At 31.6% G+C, this 19,009-nt stretch overlaps 3 protein-coding genes across 3 annotated transcripts; 1 reads left to right on the forward strand and 2 right to left on the reverse strand.

Moving 5' to 3' along the window:
* Window positions 1-4,483: 4,483 nt before the first annotated feature.
* Window positions 4,484-9,751, reverse strand: LOC114421917 (small GTPase LIP1-like). The gene is made up of 7 exons (XM_028388055.1): window positions 9,304-9,751; window positions 7,424-7,515; window positions 7,197-7,338; window positions 6,397-6,701; window positions 5,470-5,523; window positions 5,257-5,387; window positions 4,484-4,898 (listed from the first exon to the last, which is right to left on the reverse strand). Exons 1-7 carry the CDS (start codon window positions 9,392-9,394, stop codon window positions 4,712-4,714), a joined length of 1,002 nt encoding a protein of 333 aa, XP_028243856.1. The 5' UTR covers window positions 9,395-9,751; the 3' UTR covers window positions 4,484-4,711.
* A 1,754-nt stretch (window positions 9,752-11,505) lies between these two features.
* LOC114421918 (probable WRKY transcription factor 50) lies at window positions 11,506-14,795 on the reverse strand. Its single transcript, XM_028388056.1, has 3 exons — window positions 14,451-14,795; window positions 13,959-14,105; window positions 11,506-12,042 (listed from the first exon to the last, which is right to left on the reverse strand). Exons 1-3 carry the CDS (start codon window positions 14,681-14,683, stop codon window positions 11,868-11,870), a joined length of 555 nt encoding a protein of 184 aa, XP_028243857.1. The 5' UTR covers window positions 14,684-14,795; the 3' UTR covers window positions 11,506-11,867.
* A 2,278-nt stretch (window positions 14,796-17,073) lies between these two features.
* Window positions 17,074-17,990, forward strand: LOC114420862 (GATA transcription factor 18-like). Its single transcript, XM_028386580.1, has one exon. The coding sequence runs from the start codon at window positions 17,156-17,158 to the stop codon at window positions 17,564-17,566; it is 411 nt and encodes a 136-aa protein (XP_028242381.1). The 5' UTR covers window positions 17,074-17,155; the 3' UTR covers window positions 17,567-17,990.
* The last annotated feature ends 1,019 nt before the right edge of the window (window positions 17,991-19,009 follow it).

Below are 19,009 nucleotides of genomic sequence, written 5' to 3' on the forward strand. Positions count from 1 at the left end.
AAATACCATTAAAACAGTAATCTCTTCCAAATAAGGTTTTTTTTTTTTAAAGATAATAGCCATCAACATATTTTTTAGTGAGTAAAATTTTCTTGGATCAACGATAATTATACATTGTGAGCTGAATTAATTTTTAATCTAATGGATTGGAGGATCGTTATAATCTCTAACTTAGGATAAAAAAAATACGTTTCTTGATATTTTTATAATTAACTAAAAATTATAAAATAAAATGTAAGTAATAGCCACACAAAAATTATAAATAAATTTCATTCAATAATAAAAAATAATTACAAGTAGTATTTTTTTTCTTGAATGAAAATAAATATCACCGGCATGCTTTTGGTTCTAAATATTCTCCCTCTTTTGTGCTTCAGCTTCATGGACTGTAAATTTGTAAGTATTGTTTGTTACTGTTTGTGCATTGCCTATCACCCTAATTATTATAAAGACATTTATGGCTCATTAGTTATTGTATTTGCCGGAGAATGAACTATAATAGGTGAATATGATAGGTGTTAATAAATAAGCAATTGATCAGTCAATGGATTTTATTCAAATTGTCACGTTTGACTATTAAACCAGATTTAATTCTTTTGTCGGACAATTTCATTTTTTTTACATTCTTTTGTTGAACAATTAATAAATAGAAAAGTCGTCCAAACATCCACGAATGAAAAAAAAAAAAAAGACAATCATGCTATCGGGCTTTCAACTCTACTATTTAAAATTTGAGCTTGACGTTGATATTAAAACTTTAATTCTTCACAGTAGCTTGACCAGCCAATATTAATGATTATATTTTTTAATTGCATATTCGTTAATCATATAAAAAATATGTTAATTTTTCAAAAGTCCGTGTCATTACTCAATTGGTTAATCCATTTTTATATACTGTAGTTTTAATTCAGCAGATTTTGAGATTTTGTTTCACCTGTGAACAATAGTTATAAAAAAGAGTTAACCATTAAAAAAAAAATCACTCATCATAACTGACCTTATAATATGCATGACAACCATTAAAAAAAAAAAGTAAATGTTGATGAAATATAACTATATGAGTGGCCAGATGGTCATATCCACGCTCATTTACCAAAAGTGGGTTCTATGGCCTGATAGGATATCTCTTTTTTTTCCTCTGATTTCCATTTTTCTGTTTTCTTTTTACTCTTCTTTTGGGGATGCAACTGAAGGTTTGGTGGGGAATTTGGCTCTGACAGGGGGTTATTGATTGTCCGACTTGATATTGAGCAGTAAGGTGTGAACTACCTCAAGCCCTCTCCTCAAAAAAAAAAAAAAACTCGTTAATGGTTGCGATTAAAGATCAATGCTATGTTACAAATAATATTTGTAACATTTTGTAAATTGGGAATAAAATTCATAAAAGAAATTGAAAAGGCAAAATTTGTTTCACGAATAAGCGAAAACTATAATACAATGCAAATAGAGAATGGAACTTTTGCTTCAAGAATTTACCATATCCATAACTTCATATCTATTTTAAAAGACTAATAGAAGAAGGAACTTTGTTCATGAAATTACCATCCTTATCTTGTATAGTTTTCTTAAAGCAATTAAATATATGTTGCAATTAAATATATGTTTTTCTTTTCTCATGCTTCCCAACCAAGCATTTGGCCGAAAGTGGGAACAATGTAAGAAACACAGAAAAAGATGTTGATAAAAAGAAATTGTAAGTTTTATACGGAGATAGCTATCTCCAAAACCAACAGCTAGCCATATAATTTCGATTAAATCTAACCCCCCGAAAAATTAAAGTTCTGCTTTTGACTCATGCAGAGTCAGAACTCTCCTTCACCTTTTCTGTAGTCTTATGAATTGCTTCTTCAACTACTTTTGCTGCTGTTTCAGCACTTTCCTCAACCGTCTCTTTGCTTTTGCCAAAATTCTTCTCAACTGCTTCTCTGAACGTTCTTTTGACACCATCATATTCTCTGTCTCCTACCCATCCCGTGCCCCTGAAACTGAGAAAAAAAAAAATACATAATTTCTATTTATATGAAAATATGAATGATAAATAAATAAAAATTTAAATGTTTTTGATTCCCAAAAATATCATAACTTTTTGTTTGTCACTATAAAAAATTTATTCATTTTTAAATTCTTAATGATGTAATTTTAGTCTCTTGTTATATATATTTTTAATTCCTAACGAGAGACTAAACCTACGTCACTTTATTAAATGTAAAATTAAAAATTTACAAAAACAAGAAACATATATTTAATCTTGTGAATAAAAAAACCCTCTTAACTTACTCCAAATTTGGTGGAGAAAACTGCATTTGAAGATCATGTATGACAATTTTGATTTTCTCCCAGGAACTTTGATGTGACTTTCTGACAATTTTGGTTTTTCTGGGTGGTCTTGATCAACATTTTGGCCACCCTCTTCATGATCAAGTGTTGCAGGTTGGAATTGGAGAATGATTAGGACGCAGAAAAGAAGAAAGAATAGAATGGTTCTGCTGAATTTATCCATGTTAATCAGTAACAAATTATTAGAGCTAGGTTAGAGAAGAGGGTTGCCAAGGTATTTGGCTGATTAATTGGTTGTTAGTAGTTTGCAGATCTCTCTACGTTGATCACATTCCACTACGTGGGGCTCGCATCTTGCATGTAGTGGTCCATGTCCATATATACTTGAATATTTCAAAATTCAAACATTTTTATTATTTCTCAAAAAACAAAGACAAATAATTAAGAAAAAGAAGAGCTAGCTAACGAGTAACAATGCAAGAAATAAAAGTTGTGGACAATTTTATTTCTGGTGGTTCCATATGGTAAGAAAACTTTTGGCACGAAATTAATACGGAGCAACATGCTTTTATATATCTTACAATTTAATTACTAATATGTAAATAACAAAAAATACTGTCATCCAATTAAAACAGTGCCATATAATTATGTTGAAAACCATATTTAGAATAATTTCGAATCAAATAATAAAAAAAATATTTACGCTGAGAATATTTCAAAATTAATTAAAATCTAGAAGGACAATACTAGATCTAACAAATAAGATATATTAAAATATATCATTTAATAAATTTTTATATTATAACTAGTTTAATTTTAATGCACTATTGGTAATTTGGTATATAGATTTTACATTGTCAAGTAATTAAAAATTATTCTAGTAGATATAATTTTTAATTAAATGACAATCTTTATTTAAATAATAATGTGAAATAGTATTTCAATTAAGTTCTTTTTTGTTTTTCAATTATTGTTTACTGAGATCTCATGCATAAGGTCACTGCACAGGATGTGATTTAAATTTTTTCCAAAGTATGCCTAAAAAGGAATTTTTTTTTTCAATTATTGTTTACTGAGATCTCATGCATAAGGTCACCGCAGAGGATGTGATTTAAATTTTTTCCAAAGTATGCTTAAAAATGAAAATTTATTAGGTAAGACTTCTATTTAGGATTATGAAAACTGGTCTGATCATTGACTCCGTCGAAACACTAGGTCGATAAATCAAGGTTTAACTAGTAGATCACTTATTGACCTAACATATATATATATATATATATATATATATATATATATATATATATATATTAAAAAATTTAAAAATATATAATATACCTAACATAATAATCAATTCATATTTTAATACTTCAAAAATTAAATTTATTGTCATGATCAAATTTTAAAATATTACATAATCATTTATTATTATAAATTTCTACTATTTTGTTGGATATTATCATTAAATTACTAAAGAAATTCTTATTTATCAAGACTAAATACAAAAATTATTAAATGACCATAAACAAGTATGTTAAAGATGTATAAAACACATAAATATTGAATCATATCATGATCAATACAATGATAATTAATTATTATATATTGTTATTAAGATAAAAAAATATTATAGAAACATATTATGTTATTTAATAATTAATTATTAACAATTTGACATAGTATAGGGTATGAAGAAAAAAAAACTCAACCGGATCAATTTGGTCTGGATCATTGGATTTGATCAAATTCGACCAGGTCAATCCAAGCCGTTTGAATCAAATACATTTCAGATCTTTTACTTTAACTGGATTGTCTAAGACACCGAGTCTCAAATCTAACCCTTATACCGAGTCTCAAACCTAACCATTTTTTATAACTATGCTTCTACTTATCCATAATTCTGACCAATCTTCATGTCATGGGTAATCAGTTTTCAATCTATGAAGAAAAAAATAATAACACTCAATTAAGTATTATGTAAAAATTAGTCAGGACTATATATATTCTCATAACATCTAATAATTTCTCCACGAAAAACGTTCAGCTTTGCACTACTTACGCTCCTGAGACCTAAACGCCTATTTTGTATAAGGCTAGATACTCAATTTAAAAGAAAAACACAATTTACGGGATAGCATCAACGGTTTTATCAAAGTGGAATCCCTCTTATTTGGAGTGTTGTTACCCATAATACTGGTGGAAGTTTAGATAGCAGGAAAAGAAAAGTATGATATAAAAGAATCGAGTATGTATCATTTAAATTCTCCCCAAACTTTGAACAAGTAGCTCCTCCGTCTACTGAGAAAGCCTCTTAAAAACGAATGAATCAATTGACAAGTTACAATAGGAACAAAGAATTTAAACAAGCATATATCTTTGTTCCATGCAAGAATACATCCATGTATTAACAATGACTAATAATCAAATACACAGATCTTCAGACATTAATATCTGATCGCTTTGTTCTCGCCACAGTACTGATTTCTGAGGAGCCTGACAAGGAAAATCTAGGGAAACTATAGTTTTCCGACACCGAAACTGGCTGTTGAGGATAGAGTGTGGGTGGCGGCGTTAGATTTCGTTGTGCTGGAAGTGGGGGAAGCATGTTATACTTGTAAGGATCACTGCTATCAACAATGAACTTTGTAAGGAGTGGCACAAAACAAGCTGAGAAAAGAGCAAACACATGTGCCCACTATGATGAATTGATAATGAATAAGCAAGTATCATAATTCAATCACCCAGCTACCTAGGATTTGTGCATAATCTTACTAGTTACAGCTATCATTCAATAAGATCTGGAATTTTTTTCAACTCAAGGAGCCAAACCCAAAATTGCATCTATGCATTAGCCTTTCCATAGATGAAAAATATGATCAAGAAGGCATCTTCCAGCCAAAGAAATTGCTGGTATGGTGGGGAAGATAAAAGAACAGCAGCATGCCAGCTCCAAAATGATTTTAGAAGACAAGTAGAAAATACCTTGTATTATAAGATTGATCATCTTCTGTGAAATTTTCATCTATACGCTGAGCTTGTCTCTGAACAGAAGGAATGGACCATGCTGGTGAAGGTATTTGTATTTCATCTGAGAAATATCTTCTCCTGATCAACTGAAGGGAGATGTACCACAAAACTTAGATGACAACCCATATATTAAAAATAAAAAAGACAGAGCTCAAAGACCATACTGACCTTGCGGAAAAATTTCACCACAGCCTCCTTGTCATGCCTTGCTTCTTTGGCAGCCTGTAGATGCCCAACATAAAAATCACAACCATTATAAGAAGAATGAATTGGATGGCAACTATTCAACAGAAAGCAAAAACAAGGCAGATCCCTGCATCCAATTTTATCAGACATGATTTGTTGCTTCATTGGCACAACCGGTATTTCGGTTTAGAATGACAACATGAGAAATAAAGATTCTCAGACAGTATAGCATCTCCAGTCTAACATTTTCTAAAGCACAGCACAGTGGGCAACGGCTAAGCTAAATTCATTATTCATAGTGATTGGCTCAAAGAAATATACATTAATAAGCTTCAAGATCAGTTAAGATAAAATGTTTTATGGTTAGCCTCTCAATTTTGAAAATGAATGAAAACTGAAAATCTGCTTTTAATCAAGATCGATGGCACCAAAGTGAAATGTTAAGTTTCAATGCAGGTCATCAATAATATTAAGTGTGTCTGACAGGGAAAAAGAAGGATACAGATGAAATATTAACTTGTTCTGAATTTTGAAAAGGGGCAGTGAGGAGAAGCTTTTTTGTGGTTCTCATTTAATCCCATCGCATTCCATCAGCTAAAATACTCTTTCATATACAGTGATATGGTCACAGACACACAAAAACAAAATAAGGGGAAAATATTCAAGTGTAAAGCGCATTTAATGTGTTTGAAAAGCAACAGCTAGCTTTAAAGTACAAAACAAGCAAAACCAAAAAGTGCTACTCGCTAGTAGTTCAAACTCCCTTGTGATTAGCATTAACATTGGATTTATTCAAACTGACCTGAATACAACATACTAATTAACACGAGGGTAGTATATTATCTCAAGCATTGAAAGTGGTACAAAACATATTTGCAAGACGGACAATTTTTTAGTTGAGACACTTACAGCAATAAGGCCCCCATTACTAGGAAAACTCTCAGTCAAAGGAAGCTCCTCACTGGAAGGAAGCAAACCCTGCTTCTCAACCCATTGGCGTGCAACATCAACAAGATTCCCACTGCTTCCTCTTGGACCATCTTTTGCAGCAATATCAGCTTTGTTACCAATAACAATATAAGGAACAGGAAGGCCACCAGGACCACCAGATCCCAAAGGAGCTGAAAATGTCCCAGTGGCAGCAATCTCAGCTGCCCACTTCTGCAAGCTAGTCTTTGTTCTTCTTTGTGAAAGATCATGAACAAAAATTACACCTGCAAATGAAGTCAAAACAAGGTTTCAAAGTTTAAAATATCAGACAGCCAACTTTCAAATATGCACTGACTGTTACTAATTTTAATTGTCAAAAGTTCAAGAATACCCAAATGCGATTAATTAAGAGACTAATGCAATTATCCAGAATAGTGGTAATTAAGGTATTTTACAGATGAAAATGAAGTTTAGACTTTAGACATCCAAATCTGTATGATTTTTTATTGCAGATTTAAAAAAATTTGCTAAATGTTTCATATCAAAATTCTTTTATTTTCAGCATGCAAGGCTTGAAAAAGAGAAACCAAGGAATACATATAGTGACTGTTTAAATATTGGAATTCCTCTTCCTTATTTTCTTTCCCCCTTGGTCACAAATCTTGACCCTTCATTTTGTAGACTGCCACATAATTAAATTGATTATGCACAACTACTTCATGCAAAGTAAGCAATAATACAGTTTAGAAAACTAAAATAGTGGAATTTTTTTAACTCACCATTAATCTGTGAATAAAACAGGGACCGGCAATCTTTGTACCGTTCATGTCCTGAAACATCCCACAGTTCAACGAAGAAGTCTCTCTCAGAATCACCTTTAAGGCTACTGGAAGAGCTGCCTGAATTTCCATAAGTAATATGCTGAAATAAGAAACAGGAAATTTGGTGAAGACTATGGTACAGAAACAATGTATATACTCTTGTAACCATAGAAGGGGGTACTTACCTTCACATCAACTGAACAACCAATTGTTTGAGGAGGGCGAGCAATTGGAGAACCTTTTACAATCAGGTTAACTAAAGAAGTCTTCCCAACACCTGCAAGGATGAGAAAATATGACAAATATGCAACTACGATATCTCTGAAAAATGTTTACGGAGGGGATGTGACTGGTGCAAGCAATCACAAGCTCAGAATATTTTTTTTTTTACTTTCATCATTTAACTATAGTTGACTAATGCATGTCCAGGTTTATGAAATTTAGAGATGGGAAGTACCACCAATTATGTCCAAAGACTGACAACTTATGGGACTGTTTGGTTTAAGGAAATGTTTTCTACCTCTATTCTATCTTTTCTTTTTACTAATAATTACAAAGCACAACCCTGGTTTCAGTTTGTTTCCTGTGTTTGAAAATTTGTACTAGAAATAGTGAAAACAAGAAACAAAAGTGAAAAGAGGCAACATTTTATAATTATTATTAAAGATGTAATATAGAAACAGAAAACATTTCATTAAACCAAGTAGGCCCTAAGCGTATTGCCCCTATGACAACATACGCGGCAACTTAACTGTAGCAATGGAATATGTCAGCAATCTCACCAATAAGAAAGTCTATGTAAGGCTTGCTAGGGATGGCAGTTAGTTAGACAGGGAGGTTACAGGGGGATGGAATTGAATAATAGAATAAAGAGAAGAGCGGAAGAGAGGACACATTTTGGGGAAGTAAGTTGGTGAAAGGGGAGGGTCTGGACTCTCGAACTCCCAGCGATTTCCACCTTTCAATAAAGATTTCCATTTCTATCTCTAGATTCTGAGCCAGATCTTATAAAATACCAAGTAAGAAATATTTCCATCTTCAACCTATTATGCAACACTAGATTTTTATTTCCTTTTGCCCAGAGTTGATTTATATAAATAGGTTTTACTTGAGATTCACTGCATGTACTACAGTCTATCAAAAATAAGGTAGCCCATCATTCGCTCAGTTCTTGATCTTTACTATTTCAGTTAAATAATTTAACATTCCGTCACAGGATTTAATGTTCACATAAAAAAATCTAGCCTTCTGCTGTTCTCAATCATTAGGACGGAGTATGTTCTTGAGATGATATTTAAAAATATATTAATTGTAATCCAATCATGCTCAAATCAATTCATAGTAGAATTGCAATCCTAATAATAAATCCAATCTTTGTGGAGTCAATGAACACCCATATTTGAAGTTGTCCTGCTATCCTTGATTCTGAATAGCTTTGAAAGCTCACACATACACATCTCAAAAGTATGTCCAAACATATTGTGAAATTAATTCGGGACATACTCGCATCAGCCAAAAGGTTTCTCAGCAACCTCCACCATATTCCTAGTTGTTTCTCTTACATTAAGAACCCAATCTTCTTAAAGCAGCCTCCGTAAATCGATTCTCTAAACCACAGGCCAAAAGGAAATAATAACTATCATCCAAACCATTTCAAATTGAAAATCCATAACCTTATGCACAACACATCACATGGCAGCTAATATCATTAGCATAACTCTTGGAGCTCCCATTGAGTGTTATAACAACGGTATCACCACAGTGAATACTTTTCTTTATCCCCCAATCTTTACAGTACAACCTCCCGCATTCAATCAACTTCAATTTTGTCCACACCACAAATCACAAAATCTCCCAGTATTCCCCACTGGAAACTCAGAATAAAAATTAAAGCCACAACTAAATGTGCATCTATGTAAACATTTTAGTGAAATAAGATAACCATATATTATTTTTAAAATTAAATCAACAGCAGTGGACACACCCTAGCAGTGTAAACAAGTTTTATTCAAAAAATAAAAAGACATAAAAATAAAATTGGTAACAGAAAGACGCACGCAGGCACCTGAATCACCAACAACGAGGACTCTGACCTGGCCACAAAGGACCCCACCGTTCAACTCCTTGTTCTCCCTCTCACGGTCCCTCCAGAACATGATTCTCTCTTCGCCGACGACGAAAACTCAAAACACGCCTTCACTACCACACACACGCATACATGCACTCGTCAGGTTCCAAAACCCATGTCACGTGAGAATCACGCCGAGATCAGACAGAGCAAGAACTTCTCACGCATCCCGGGAGAAAATGGAAAACGAAAAATTAGAAAGCGGGAAAACCGAATCGACGACGGATCTGAGGAGTTTGGGATGCGGTGAACGAGAAAGAGAAGAGGATTCAGACGAAGATTTGATTGGGTTGGTGTGTGTGTGTGTGTGTAGTGTCTTGAAATGGTTTTGGGACGATGGTGGCAGAAAATTGAAGGGATGAACGAACATTGATCGTAATCATGCCATCTCTCGCTACAAATTCGTGAAACCCACGCGATCCAAGAGCACGTGATGCCCATGTGTCGGTAAATTAAAATATTAAATTGATATTTTTTTTAATTTGTAAACTTGGGGGAAATTGATTATAGGAGTATATTGATTTGATTAAGATAGATAGAGTTTAAATTAAAGGAAAACGATAATCAATGTTCTATATATCGACACTTGTTAAAAAAATAAAATTAAAATGCCGAAAATATTTTTTCTTATAATTTTTAAATATGCTCTCATTTTAAACTTGCTGAAAAAAGTTTTATTTGATTATTCCAAATAATTTTAAACTTTTTAGTCCTGTAAAACTAAAATGACACGTTCACTTGTTCATCATCATTATTACTTTTCTCATTTATAAACAAAACATGAAGATAAAAAAATGTTTTAAGTTTTAAGTCTTGTTATTTACAATACTCCTATTGTTAATTTAGAAACTAATAATTTTTTTTAATCAAAAATTACAATAACAATGCATTAATATTGATTACATTAACTATTATACTTTTTTAACAAATCATTTTATTGTTACTCCTTATCTTAAATAGTAATTAAATTTATATTAAAATTTAATAAATCATTTTATGGCAAAGGATTGAATCCGTGTTGCTAAATGTTGAAACCTAGCATGTTTGTTATGGAGTATTTGGAAGAGAGGAAACGAAAGACTTTGGAATTCTTGTGATGAGCAGGATATTGGAGTGTTGAATAGACTTTTGCTAAATGTTTTGGAGCTATATTGAGAATTACATTTTAAAATGTTATAATGTTCAATCACACTTTGGCTAGGAATTCTACAAATTATGTTGACTCGTAGATCTTTCATTTCAGCCCTCATTTTATTCACAATCTTATTGCAATAGAAATGAACTGATTTTGCTGCTGTAAAAAAAAAAAAATGCTACTACTAATTAAATTTTAATTTAACAAAACACAAACATGCATATGACTGGTGTCCCGACTAGAAGTTTCCTTTGTTTCTGTTCTGTCAAAGTCAAACAAGCCATGGTGCTTACGGATCATTCAGCACTACCCAAATCGGTGCATTCACTTTCAACATCGCACTTGTCAACCAGCTTAAACAACTTTGAATTTATTAACTATAACAAAGCAAAATATGAACATAATGAACTTTGATTCATGGTTTTCATATTAGGTTTTCTTTTCATTTTAAAATCATTCTTAAGTTAATATGTTAGGAAATTCGTGTTTTCCATTTTTAATTTATCACATTTAATATAATTATATTAACTGTTTAATTTAAAAAACTCCATTTTATATGATTTAAGATGTATTTGAAAAAAATTAGCTTAAGCTAACTTAAAAGCTTATAAGCTTTACGTTAGAAGTTAAAAAAGTTTAAAACTTAAAACCAATTGAATTGAAAATGTTTGATGAGATGAACTTTTTTTTAGGAGGTGATGAGAGATTAAGTATTAAGTTAAAAGATAAATAACATAAAAATATATTTAATTATTTTTTTATACGTAAAAATTGAATATCAAGAATTATAATACTTACACATTTTATTCAATTAAGTTAAATCTTCTTGATACACGTTTAATTATTGAAATATATATATATATATATATATATATATATATATATATATATATATATATTCATAATTTCAAGGAACATTTTTTTTCTTCCTAGCATCCTTAAATCTCAATTATTTCGAATTGAGATAAGTAAAGTCATTTAAAATGATAAGGCTCCCTTCTCAGTTACTTCTAAGATCTTTTTAGGAGGCAAAACTTTTATTATTAAACAGAGTACAAGAGAGATACTCTAATCCTAATACAAGATACTTACTTTTAAGATTTGAACAACTTTACACATGGAGAATCATGTTCCTTGTTACATGAACTAGCAAAGGCTGATTTTTAATTGAGAGATATATTAAACGTGGAACCAAAAAAAGGTATAGAAACTCTCTTCAACCTATTACAGCATGAAAATAAATTATGATTGATTAGACAATGCAATGATACATAGCTTCCCCTGCTCGATCGAATCTTCCAAGCTTTTTCTTGGCACATAATTAAGCTAGGGAGGTGTAAATGCCCAAAAGGGTTTGAAGTTGGTGTCATTTGAAAGTAGTATCAGAATGTACGAAGGAGATGGGGCTGTAGTATGTGGTAAATGGGCTCTCATGATTGTGCACACCTTCATATGTTGTTATCACGTAGCTGTAGTCATCTCTATCTCTTTCCACCCTTTTCTTCACACTGCATCCTCCACTTGAACATTTGTAGTAGTTCCTGTCATCATTAAAGGAATTTCCTAATTAGTCACCTACTTGAAAAACTGAATGTATTAACTGTTAACTGAAACTCAAACGAAGGTAATAAATGTATTGGTTTCCCTGTAAGCATTAATTAACTCGTCAAAAGGGGTGGAACAATAGTACTACTCTCTTCATCTCTATACGTCGTGGTCTAATTTAAGCTTATTAAGAAAATTAGTTAAACTTAAATATTAACATTAATACAAAATTTTATTTTTGGACACGTTTTTTAATATTGATACACAGTACAGATCAATAAATAATAGTTTTGTATTGTATGTTCTCCAATTTCACAAAACAGTACTACAAAATTTACCATGATCTGTACTGTGTAATGTTTATTTTGCACTAAAGAAATGAAACAAAGGAAGATCGGTCATCAAAGGAATGAAAAAAATTCCAACTAGCTAGAGTCACAAAATAGAAGGGTGAAAGAAAGCAAAAAAAAGTTGAAGGAGAGACGAGAACCAGAAAAAGAGAGTTATTGGAGCAAAAGAAAAAAAAAAAAATTTAACTTTATGGCAATAGTGTGCATAGAAAAAAAAATTTACGGTTCATTGTAATTTTTTAAAATTTTATGGTTCATTGTAATTTTTAATTGTTTATAGAAAATCTTAATTTCTATTTATTCTCATTGTAAAAAAGCTTTATATAATCCATCAATCAAAAATTTTATTGAAATGATTTTCAAGAAAGTAATTATAAAATTCAATTTCTTTTTTTAAGAATTGATTCACAGCGATGGTATCTCTGTTGATGTTCCTTTTGATTGATACATATATATATATATATATATATATATATATATATATATATATATATATATATATATATATATTGTTACTCAAATATAGAAATTATTTTTAATTGAGAACCAATATATATTGTATAGTTTACAAGCTGTATATTTTTACAGATTTGCATCTCGTATGTGCATATATAAATGCTTCGTTTAGTTTGTAAACTTAGCCAGAAATCTGCTAATTAAATTATCTGTGTCTTATTTTGTTAAACAATGTGAATCGTATGAAAAAGTTTTGCAAGAGTGATTGATTTTAGCAGTTTAATTGACAATAGAACTTAATTGTCTTAGACACCACGTCTTACGATTCAATTTTATAGTGTTCTTTGATTATCAATCATATCTTAAAAGAGAGTAAATTAAAAATTGATCTCTCTGAATCAGCAGGGTTTTTTTCGTCTTCTTCTCAATTAACAACTTGGATTAAAAAAATGTGAATTTCTTTCAAAGAGAACAAAATATTTGATCCCCACGAACTTGTTATAAATTTCAAGCAGAGACCAGACTAGAAAGCACAAAGTCACATACAGTGACCAGATTGGTACGTAACTGGTATTATAGAGAGTCCACTTTCATTACTATATAAGTCGAAATAGCGCACCTTTAAACTGGGGTCCATTGATAACACCAACTTACGCTAGCTAAAAGGACAACAGTTCCCATCCCAAACCTTTAATATAATAATACCAGTGGCCACAAACATTAATCTAGCCATGCTGGTGAATCTAAGCTATTACACCATGTTGGTGCCCTAATATATATGTATATATCCCACTAGAAGGAGCTTATAATTAATGTAAATGATGTCCCGTGAGTTAATAACTATAGCCAGGTATTGATTAATTTGTTTCATAGCCTACTGGGTCCAATTGGTCTCCTTTCAAAAAAAGGTCTAATTGGTTTAGAGTGTTACTTTTCTTTTTATAATGTATTGAAATTAAAACTAAGTTTTCTTTATCTAAATTTGTTATATAATACCAGTTATTTTGTAATTCTTTTATCAAAAAACGATTGTTCAAAAGTGCAAAGAAGTAAGTCAACAAATAATATTTTGCTTTATTACTATTAGTAGTATTTTTTTTTTTTACCTTAGATTGGGACTGCTCTTCACGGACTTCTTGCCGTACTTCCTCCACTTGTATCCATCATCCATGATCTCAAGCTCTGATTTGGTTCTAAACGCGATCCTTGGACCCACTCCACCTTTGTTTTCATTAATCCCATTTTTGCAGTTTCTGCACAACATTATTTAACATAATATGTGTTATTCTATGTTATACATATGTATTGCAAAATTAATTTTGGAAACCCATGACACTTATTTAACACGAGAAAGAGAAAAGTGAGAAAATTATAAATAAGTAATATGATACAACAAGAAGAGATAAATAAGATAAATAGAGAGAAATAATACGTTTTAATAAAGTATATAATATAAAATTGTAGGATATCTAAATATCATTACCCTATATACTATTACATGCACACACGCTCCACATAGACATACATAATATACGGTGGTATATCATTTTCCTGTTTTTAATGAAGGAAGAGAAATGAAAGAGGGAAAAAGCACTTACATGTTATTATTCTTAGAGGTTGCACCAGTACTGAATCCGTGAGTGGCATCACTGAAGGTTGCTTTTTCAGATGACTCGGTGCTTTGTGATGATCGAGAATCTTGATGATCAACATAGTCATCGAGCATGAGATAATCGGATAGTGCAATCTCAGGGGAAGATAGAGCCATATTAAGAGAATTATGAGCATAATTATTGGGATAAGGAGGAGAGTTTCCAAAGTAGAAGTCCATTGCTGATAACTAAATATGGTAGTAAATGAAAACAAAGACTATGGTGCGTAGAGCATTTGGCCCTTTTATATATATATGAGAGTGAGTTAAATTAGCCAATGGTTTTTATACTAAAAATAATAATATCTAGAAGGATATTAATATAGTTTTCCGTATTAGGCTTTTCTTTGAACGATCCTTCCAAACTCCTTCCTAGATGATGCAATGAAGGTTCCTCTCGGATCCACGTGTCAACGTTAACCACACGAAGGTGTAGTCATGCCATGATGTCATTGTATAAAAAGGCCACAAAGGCACTACCGTTTTATAAATTATTTAGTATAATTTAGTTTAGTTATCTCTTTAAATAGATGGTGTATATATATATATATATATATATAATAATAATAATAATAATAATAATTTAATCGCATGGCTGACCCGTTGATGGATTTTACCCTAATTAATTAGCACTTGGGTTTCGTTATCTCATCATTTAAATCAAACGTTAGCTAGTTATCCACGACCGAATCAACGGTTGAGGACTTGTGGCGGGCTGAGTTTAATTATTTTTATTATGTCTTTGTTTTTTGGGGGATTATTATGTCTTTGTTAACGGCGTAATAATTTCATATAAATTTAATTATTTTAAACGAAAATTCACTTTGATATTAAATTTATTAAAATGAATACTTAAATTGATTTTACCAGTCTTATCATACTTAAAAAAATATATTATTTATAATATAATATTGTTAAATAATAATTACATCATATAAGCAATTTTACGTACGTCATATATTCCGGTGAAAAAAAACTTAAACAACTTACTTAAAGTTAAACAATTAATACAAGCGCTCCATTAGAGATATTCTAAGGTGAGAGAGGTTAATTTAGAAGAAATGGAGATGAAAAATGAAACTCAATTTTACTTTTATCGAATCGGGAAATTCAGTTTGTTCATTTTTTCTTTTATATTTAATTTACTTATGTTGAATTTTAAATAAATTGTATATTAAGTTATTATTTATATTTTAATTTAAATGATATAAAAATATCAAATAAGATGAATCATAAATAACAATACATATGTCGGTCGTTGTGTGCGTGCGTGTGATATTAGCTATTTACGTAAAAAAAATTCAATACCCAGTTCACACAATCTTTTGAGTTAGGTGACCATCTGAATTATATCATACTTATTTCACACTATTTGGCTATTTTTACATAGCATTAATAGGTAACACAGAGAAACATTTTTTTTTTAAATTTGATTGGAAAACTTTTAAGAAGTTGTTATCAGAAATGCAATCAGATAACTGTGTTTGCTTGGTACATGTAAGCAAATAAATTTAGTCAAGTGCACCATATATACCAATTTTATGATAATCAAACATAACAAGCTAAATAACATAATAAAAATAAAATTTCCCACAAAAAATACGTTCAAATGTGTATAATATAAATAAAAAATTATGATATTCTTAACCATTAAATCTTGAAATCGTTCAATTATGTATCTAGTGAATGGAAGAATTAATTTGACGGTATATAGTCACTAGTCAGATAACGAGAAAAAGGAGATCCTGGGTATGTGGAGAGCATTGCTCAGAGCTTTTGATTAGTGAGACTAAGACACATCAAATCAAATAATATAATACATATGCGAGAAAGTACAAGGAAATAGGCAAATCGCTCGCATGATGTAAAGATCAACATTGACTTCACTCAACAATACATTCGTCAATCGTCAATGTAATTCCCACCCAACACCAAGCACTCATGCCATCATCATTTTTGGATTCAACATTTCTAGTGCAGTCATTGGTCTCTACTGGCGACAGTCATTTTTAATCACATTAATTCATTTTTGTCTTAAAAGCTTATATTCGTGTGCAGAATTAGTACATGTTTGAAGTACCGTTCATATATACCAACGGAAATTCAGTGCCACAGCGCCTATATTTGCATTTTGTTTTGTATAATTTAATAATAATAATTTGTTTATTATATGTTGGGATTATGTTAATTTTAGTTTAATATTTTTTTCTTCTGTTTTCTTACTTCTTAATGGATAAAATGTCAATTAAATTTACAAGCTTGTGTATTTATATTTTTATTGCGTTATCACATTTTTAGTGTACTTTTTTTTAATACATCTTATTTGTATATATTTCTTAATTTATGAAGAGATGAATAAAAGTTGAAACAACAACTCTAGTTACATATGATTAAAGCTTAAAATGATATCCCACCTTTCAAAGAGAATAGGGGAAAATGGGTGGTTAGTAAGAAGAAGTTAAGGTTAAAATTAATCATTTTAAAAACGAGTGAATAGGTATTTTGGTTCTTGTAGGTATTTTACACAGTTTTTATCTTTTTAAAAGGTAAAAAATACACATTGTTAATCATATGTTTACGTGACAAGTGAAGCAAAACCATGTGACACCACTGTTGCAGTGGCTCCCAGGGGCACGTCATGGGACCCTGCACATGGGGTATGTTTCACAGCCAAACCACCAGCTCCTTCGCCATGTTTTTCTCCATGCCCAACCACAAACCACCACCCTACATGATTCCGACAACATTTATGACTATTCTTCCTTCACTCCCTCTTCCTCTTCTTCCGTTGACTGCAACCTCTCCCTCGGTACCCCTTCCACCTGCGTCTCCGAAGACGAAGAAAAACGAAGCCGCCACGAATGCCATTCCGTCTCTAACTTCTGCAGGGACTTACTACAATCCAAACACAACAACCCTCAATCCCATTCCAAGTCCTCCGGAACCACCAACACCACCGACCCTCTCCTCGCTCGCCGCTGCGCCAATTGTGATACCACTTCTACTCCTCTCTGGAGAAATGCCCCCGTGGCCCTAAGGTACGTAAATAACTACAATATTTAGGAACTTCATTTTGGAAGGGATGGAAAAAGAGAAAAAAGAAGACAAAGGGAGAAAGGAGAGGAAGGGAATATTGTAGGGGAATGGAAGCAGCTTTGCTAGTATATTGTGTGTGTCTCTAAAGTAAGATAAACTATCTCTACTTTTTGCTATTAAACTTAAATATTGTATCAAATTATCTTATATTCATAATTTTCTTGTGATCTTGAACCGTGCATATATTCTTTTTGAAATTACGTGTTTGGATACCAGAAACACTTTGGCCCCATTTTTGCTTCTACCATGTTGTTCAAACTGCTGACAGAAGATAGCTCTGGAGATACATGAATATGAGTAATAGATGGAGAGAAAGAGGAAGCAAACAGAATGGATTTAATTATGTATATGGGCCAATAGATGATTTATAGCATGGTTTTACAACACTAAATTGGAACCAAAACCTTTATATATATATATATATATATTTGAAAAGCACAGCTTATATAAATATATATAAACTTTATTCTAATATTTTGTTAGGATTAATTTTTCAAGTTCAAGTTAAGTTTTATTTTTAAATAAAAAATTCTCGAGATGTACCACATTTTGGGTAAATCACCTTAATTAACTCGTGATATAATGCCCCAGTCTTCAAGTACGTGTACATAGCTTGAGGAAAAAAATATTAATGCATTTTTTTTTCATGTAAGCATCTAGTACTCATCTAAGATCTCATGCACAAGGAGTTCATACTGATTGATAAATCATTCTTCTGCTTTCAAAGCATGGGCTACGTTTACACAATTTATTTTAATTTGTATACTTGTTTTCGAAGGAAAATCTTTGTCCTATTTTGATCAATCTGTATTTTTATAGAATATAAAATTGTAAAACACAAATGATTATGTCACAACAGTAACTAAAACAGAATATATCCAAATCACTTAGAACATGCGTTGCCCCTTGATCTACAAATCACTCGGAATCAACCCAACAAACTCATTCCCGTTGAGATCCAAATCCTTTAGAGAAACCAAATCCCCAATACTATCTGGCACACTCCCTTCAAACTTGTTCCCGTGAAGCCACAAACTCGTCAACGAAATCATACTCGCCAAAACATCAATCTTCCCATGAGTCCCTCACCGCGCTGGTTTTTCAGCCACAAAACCTGCAACTTGGTTGAGAGAGAGAGACTAATGGGCGGGAGTGAATGAGGGAACGGGATGGGCGAAATTAAAATTGGATGAGAAGAAAAAGAGACTCAAAGAATGCTGCAACAGCATCTTCAACCGCTCCACCTTTGAACGCTGCATCCTTCGAGTTGCCATTGCTATTGCTAGCTCCCTCCCCACAAGTGTCTTCAACGGCTCCACCTTTGAATATATGAGGAGAAGAAGAAGACTGAAAGAATGCTCCAACAGCAACACAGTGTCGTTTGGGACTAATTTGCTGTAACACCTAATA

This window comes from Glycine soja, chromosome 8 (assembly GCF_004193775.1).
Source record: "Glycine soja cultivar W05 chromosome 8, ASM419377v2, whole genome shotgun sequence".
NCBI lineage: Eukaryota > Viridiplantae > Streptophyta > Magnoliopsida > Fabales > Fabaceae > Glycine > Glycine soja.

Bases quoted from the DNA above. Each gene is read 5' to 3' on its own strand.
- LOC114421917 (XM_028388055.1), bottom strand. From the start codon at position 9,394: ATGTTCTGGAGGGACCGTGAGAGGGAGAACAAGGAGTTGAACGGTGGG. The intron at 7,516-9,303 runs GTGCCTGCGTGC...TCATCCTTGCAG, and splicing joins CCTCGTTGTTGGTGATTCAG to GTGTTGGGAAGACTTCTTTA. The intron at 7,339-7,423 runs GTAAGTACCCCC...TTCTTATTTCAG, and splicing joins GTTGTTCAGTTGATGTGAAG to CATATTACTTATGGAAATTC.
- LOC114421918 (XM_028388056.1), bottom strand. From the start codon at position 14,683: ATGGACTTCTACTTTGGAAACTCTCCTCCTTATCCCAATAATTATGCT. The intron at 14,106-14,450 runs GTAAGTGCTTTT...AATGTTGTGCAG, and splicing joins ACCTCTAAGAATAATAACAT to AAACTGCAAAAATGGGATTA. The intron at 12,043-13,958 runs GTAAAAAAAAAA...TAATGATGACAG, and splicing joins AAGAGCAGTCCCAATCTAAG to GAACTACTACAAATGTTCAA.
- LOC114420862 (XM_028386580.1), top strand. From the start codon at position 17,156: ATGGGGTATGTTTCACAGCCAAACCACCAGCTCCTTCGCCATGTTTTT.